Source organism: Rutidosis leptorrhynchoides, chromosome 11 (assembly GCF_046630445.1).
Source record: "Rutidosis leptorrhynchoides isolate AG116_Rl617_1_P2 chromosome 11, CSIRO_AGI_Rlap_v1, whole genome shotgun sequence".
Taxonomy (NCBI): Eukaryota; Viridiplantae; Streptophyta; class Magnoliopsida; order Asterales; family Asteraceae; genus Rutidosis; species Rutidosis leptorrhynchoides.
Window position 1 is genome coordinate 89,292,491 of NC_092343.1, and position 6,599 is coordinate 89,299,089.

Here is a 6,599-nt window from a genome sequence, read left to right on the forward strand (position 1 = left end):
AACAATGGGTATAAATCAAAACGTATCGCCATAAGTTTAATATGATATACAACAAGGCAAAATGTCACTTGAAAAGCGATCGTTATGATGCTGACATTCTAATAGAAGCTCAAAAAATGTAAAAAAAATAATAATTACACGAGACCATTTAAGACGATGTATTGTTGGTTAATTTTAAAAGACGGAGAAAAATGGTATGGACCTCGCCCCGTTATTGTTAAAGACGAAGACGAGTTTGATAATGCTTTTCATGTTCCGCTTTTGGAAGACTTACCACCTGTGTACAATGGATTATTCGAAGCTGAGGAGCATTTGGGACCATTTAGACCGACACAAAGCAAAGAAAGCGGCTCGAACCACTTCTTTTGACACAACGACGTCGTCTCGAACTAGTGGTAGCTCATCAAGAGCGGATGAATTTATAATAACATAATAAATTGACAAGGGATATGAATGATGGTAGAAAGCTAGTAGTTAGAGAATTTAAAAAAAGATGAAATGATGTAGATTGCTTTGACGGTTGTTAATGTCTAAACCGTTGACACTTCTCAAATTGAGAACAAGAAAAACTCAAATACATTGAGAAGTTGAAGAAGTAGTATATCACACAGTTTAAAAACTACATCGAATTGAAACAAAAAAAAATTAGATATATAATTTAAGAATTTTTAAACTATGCTTTTATTTATATTTTTTAGGATTTAAAGTATGTCCTTTTATTTTTAAGATTTAAATTATTAACTTATGAATTTTTATTTTATTACTTTTATTTTAAGAAATGTTTTACTTATTTAATTATTTTTTATATTTATTAATTATTACAATAACAATATATTATTTTCTTAAAATTAAAAACTTAATAAAACACATAAAACTTATTTAAAATAACCATCTAAAATAACCTCACCATAACACATGATCAAGGAAATGTCATTCTCGTCATAGTAACCTTACCCAAAACTCAGCAAAAGATAATAAAATGTCTCCGAGTAATACTCACAGTAAAGAGTAGTCTAAGAATGCGTATGATAAAACTGAATGATTAAGCGGTGAATGTTTTATAATCTGTAAGCGGTGAATGATTTATGATCTGAATGATCCCAATGTTTTGAATGACAATAAGTTATTTGATAATCATTTAAAACGATATGGATTGGGTAAAATTATCTTATCAACGTTTTTAATGAGAAAAAAAAAATCAATATGCTTGTTTGATAACCGCTCATGATATGATTTAAGTAAGAGATTATATAAAATCTAAGCGCATAATAGTTAAGAGAGTATTTCAACTCTGAATGGTTCAATACTGAATGTTGAGTCATATGTCATTCATCTGTAACAAATGTGTTGAATGGTTCACCATTCAATATTAAACCATTTAATTAAGAGGTAAACAAACACATTATATGATAAATAATACTCTTTTCGTTCCAATCTAATAATCGAAGTTTCATTTGGGTTATCTCAGATTAACAATACACTTTCTAGAATAGATAAAATTAATGTGGTGAAGTTTTTTTATACCTTTATACACGTAAAATAAAAATGTGCATAAACAGTAAAGAATAAAATTGTTAAATAAAAAAAAGTTGAGTATAAGTAATGAGATAGCTTAAATTATGTATTTTTTATTACACACTATTTTTTGATTTATGTACACCAATTATCTATATTAATCTTAATTATACTTACAATAATAATATATGTTTAACTTCCTAAATTAATTTAGAGACATAACTATAAGTTTATTAGATAAAAGTATACATAAATAAAAAAAGTGGTTTATGATGATCCTCTCCCCCGATTTAAGATACGGTAAATATGGCTAATTTTATTTAAAAGAAAATGGATTCATCGAGGGAAAAAAAAAAAGAACAAAAACAAAATTGATTATCAAAGCATAGGTCAGAAAAACGAGACTCAGGGCATAACGGGTGTACTACAAACATTTAATTTTATCAAAATAGATAAATTGCATCTATATATATACTATATATATATATATATTTTCTCTCTCTTCATATCTATCTCCAACTCCAATCTTTAATCATCCGCATTTTATACCAGGTCTGAACCATCACAATTTCACCAATTTTTAATATCTGGAATATCACAAAAATTAATAATCACGTTCATTCATTACATGATCAATTTCACTTGATGCCGGCATCAGAACACGCCGGCGACGAATTGCCGGAAAAAACCTTATTCGGAAAATACGAAATTGGCCGGCTATTAGGCTATGGCGCTTTTGCTAAGGTCTACCACGCACGTGAAGTGCACACGGAACACAGCGTTGCGATCAAAGCCATTAATAAACAACGAATTCTTAAAGGCGGTCTTGCAGCTAACGTTAAGCGCGAGATCTCTATCATGCGCCGATTACGTCATCCAAATATCGTACGCCTGATCGAAGTTATGGCCAATAAGAAAAAAATCTATTTCGTTTTAGAATACGCAAAAGGCGGTGAGTTGTTTGCCAAAGTAAAGAAATCTCGGTTCAGTGAAGATCTCAGCCGTAGATATTTTCAACAATTAATCTCAGCCGTTGGATATTGCCACTCGCGCGGTGTATTTCATCGTGATTTAAAACCGGAGAATTTGTTATTAGATGAGAACTGGAATTTAAAAGTTACGGATTTCGGATTATCAGCTTTAACGGATCAGATCCGACCCGACGGTTTGTTACACACGCTTTGTGGTACGCCTGCTTACGTGGCACCCGAGATTTTATCGAAAAAAGGTTATCACGGAGCACAAGTTGATATCTGGTCATGTGGAATAATTTTATTCGTTTTAAACGTCGGTTACCTTCCGTTTAACGATCCGAATCTAATGACGATGTACCGGAAAATTTACACCGGCGAATTTCGCGTGCCACGTTGGACGTCGCCGGAGCTCAAATCGCTTTTAACGCGTCTGTTAGATACAAATCCGGTAACGAGGATCACCGTCGATGAGATTATTGACGATCCGTGGTTTAAAATCGGTTATAATGAGGTTAAATTTCATCACGAATATCTAGAATTGAAAGATGAAGACGGTAACGTTGACGGTGACAGTGACGTGGAAAGTGACGGAGATTCCGTTACGTCGACGTCATCTTCGTCGTCTGCCGGAGGTAATTTGAAGATGATGAATGCGTTTGATATAATTTCGTTTTCTCCTGGTTACAATTTGTCCGGATTCTTTGACGATCGAGAGGACGGTGAGCGGTTTTTGTCGACGGTGTCGCCGGAGAAAATAATTGAGACGGTGGTGGCGGTTACGGAAGGTGAACGGATGACGGTCGTTACAAAAAAGGAGTGGTGTGTGAAGGTTATTGGAGGGCAAAATTGTAATTTCATAATGACGGTAGAGTTAAAACGATTAACTGAAGAGTTTGTTGTAGTGGAAGTTAGGATGGTTGGACCTAGTTGTAAAAAAATATGGAAAGATAAAATTAGACCCGGTTTAAGTGATTTAATATATAAAAAACCCGGACCGGCTGGTTGATCCTTACTCGTATTCAATTATTGGTATATTATTTTTTTGCATAATTGCGTTGGCATCTACAGCATGATTTCCTCACATATCGTCTTGTTTTGTCGTATGTAAAACAAGTTTTATTGATTTTAATTTTAAAATAATTATTTTATGCGTAGAATATGATTTCATGATTAACGTTTTCTTTGAAGTATCTGGTTTGATAGCATAATTGGTATGACTAATTTTTATAATTAATTGAATAACATATTATATTATTTATGTTTATATAAGTGTCTTTTCATATTTTAATAATCCAAAGAAAAATTGATTCTATGGAATCCTTTTGTTTGATTCTGAATGAATGGTGTAGAAATACCTGAAAATTCATTTCAACATTTTGTTTGGCTAGGTACCTTTTTATATTTATTTACATAAATAATAAAACTCTGACATTATATTATATTATATTACATATTACATACCTATATCTAAAAGTCAAAGGCCAAATGAATAGTACTATTCTTTTTTCCACTTTTCACAAACTTAACCCCCTAACTTTCATTAAAATACAAATCGCACCTCCACTTTATACTCTTATTCAACTTTTATTAAAATACAAATCACACCCTCACTTTATACTCTTATTAAAATACAAATCGCACCCCCACTTTATACGTATATTTTTTTTCCAAATTTCACAAACTTAACCCCATAACTTTTATTAAAATACAAATCGAACCCCCACTTTACTAACTTTTTTTTTTACTAATATTCAATTTTCACAAACTTAATCCCCTAACTTTTATAGGCAAAGGCCAAATGAATAGTACTATTCCTTTTCCACTTTTCGCAAACTTAACCCCCCAACTTTCATTAAAATACAAATCGCACCCCCACTTTATACTCTTATTCAACTTTTATTAAAATACAAATCGCACCCCCACTTTATACTCTTATTAAAATACAAATCGCACCCCTACTTTATACGTATATTTTTTCCTAAATTTCACAAACTTAACCCCCTAACTTTTATTAAAATTCAAATCGAACCCCCACTTTACTAACTTTTTTTTTTAAATAAAACCCGAACGCTAAAAGAAGCAACTTTCACAAAAGGAACAACCCTTCAATGTTAGATGTCGAAAAAAATTCTTTTTTACAAAATAGATCAATACTTTTTTTTAACTCGCATTAAAAACGAAGCCCCCGCCGCGAAGCAAGGGCTTCACAACTAGTTGATTATATTAGATAGAGGTTAAATGAATGTAGAAGTGGAAAAAGAAAAAGAGATGGGGCACTGGCTATTGGATTAAAAGAATAGATAGAGGGTAAGATGTTAATTTAAAACTTAAAAAAAAAAAAAAAAAAAAAAAAAAAAAAAAAACGGAGTGGAAACAGTGACATTTTCGTAATTACTCTCGACTTTTTTTGACGAGGACAATTTTATTATTACCTCAAACTTCTATGTGGTCAAAGTAATTATAATGATATAAATATAAAAGTTGTTCGTGACAAAGATACAACTTATATCATTTATCAGATTAATATTAACATTCCAAGTTACAACAAAACATCAGAGAAAAATAAATAGAGGACTTTATCATTCGATTGAAGTGTGGTTACTATGTGTGTAGAGAGTTATTTATTAGTCCAGAGTTCGTTGTAACTTAGCTCAAGTTTTTTTAGCTATTTACGAGTCTAATTTCTATTTATCCGGTTGGCTAATTTCGCTTAAGCTATCAATATAATTCTTTGATTGAATCAATAAAAGAATTAAGTTTAACAATCACATATTTGATTACATACTTAACGATAAATCAAAAAGAATATATTCACAGTCGTTTACAATATATGTTTACAATATATGTTATTGTTAATTTTGTTAGACGATAATAAAGCCCGAGTCCGGCTTCGGGTCTTATTATCATCTAACAAATTTGAGACCAAGGATAGTTAACATGGAAGCAAGTCCTTCAACGTGCTCTCTTATTCTTTTAAATCCAGAAGGGGTAAAAGAAGTTACCGTAGAAAAATCAGATGGGAAAATGTCTAGACTGGATTTCAAATGCCGGAAGGGTTCTTCCAAGATCTTAGCTCAATTCAGTTTGCATTGGCATGATTGTGTGTTATCTCTTTCTTGATTGTGTACGTTTTATTGTTTTGTATAGGTTTGATGATAATCTAGAGTTTTTGTCCCCCGTTGGTTGTAGGTTTTGTTGTTTGTTCAAATTAGGCTCGGTTTTAGTTAGCTCGTAGTATATGTTTACTATTCTCTCCCCTTTTCATGTTGTGTTTGTTTTTACGGTTTAAGTTCCCTCCATTTTGGATGGTAATACCTAGTATTTTTTCTAGTAATCTTTCTTTTTTTTAACAGCAATACGGGATCACATAAGGGGTATTTAATTACACACACGTTCTTCTACCACAGTTACATATCCCGCCCCCAACTACTGTTCAGGAGAAAACCCGGACCAATCCGAAGGCATGGAATGTAAAACCCTCAACCCCCCCCCCCCCCCCCCCCCCAACTGCCCCCGCAACGCGATGTGTGAAAGGCACCCTTAGGTGGAATTCAAGGGTAAAGTTAACATGATTAAATCTTATTATTAATATCGTGTCTTGTGCAATGAATAATAAATAGAAATATAATATGAAATATTAACTGACCCTATTATTAACCCAAAACACGCCTAATAATATCTCCGAACTTAGAAAAGTGCTTCCAATACTGACATACTTCATCTCCATTACTAGATGCCACGTTAGCGTCATATCCACACTTCCTCACCAAGACTAACTCAAGACTAAATACTACCAATCCTGTCATACTTCCTTAAATAAATTGGAACCCACTATATTAATTATTTATTTTATAGTACAAATATTTAAACTAATGTACAAGCAAATGTTACCTTTTCTTTCAATTAATCCATCCACGAATGTGATTAAAAAATAAATGGAAAAGGGCGACCGGGGGGAGGGGGTGGTCGGGCGGACCGCGGCCATCGGCGCCTAGTTAGGCGGCGGTCTGGACGGTGGGAGGGCATCACCGCTGGGAGCACTTGAACTATATATTCCATCTAGATGAACTGATATTCAGAATTGCACAAATCACAAACAAAACATATGCT

General features: G+C 32.8%; 1 protein-coding gene across 1 annotated transcript; it reads left to right on the forward strand.

The window, feature by feature from the left end:
- The first annotated feature begins 2,027 nt into the window (after positions 1–2,027).
- LOC139877711 (CBL-interacting serine/threonine-protein kinase 14-like) lies at positions 2,028–3,646 on the forward strand. Its single transcript, XM_071865137.1, has one exon. It carries the CDS (start codon positions 2,161–2,163, stop codon positions 3,493–3,495), a length of 1,335 nt encoding a protein of 444 aa, XP_071721238.1. The 5' UTR covers positions 2,028–2,160; the 3' UTR covers positions 3,496–3,646.
- Positions 3,647–6,599: the final 2,953 nt, after the last annotated feature.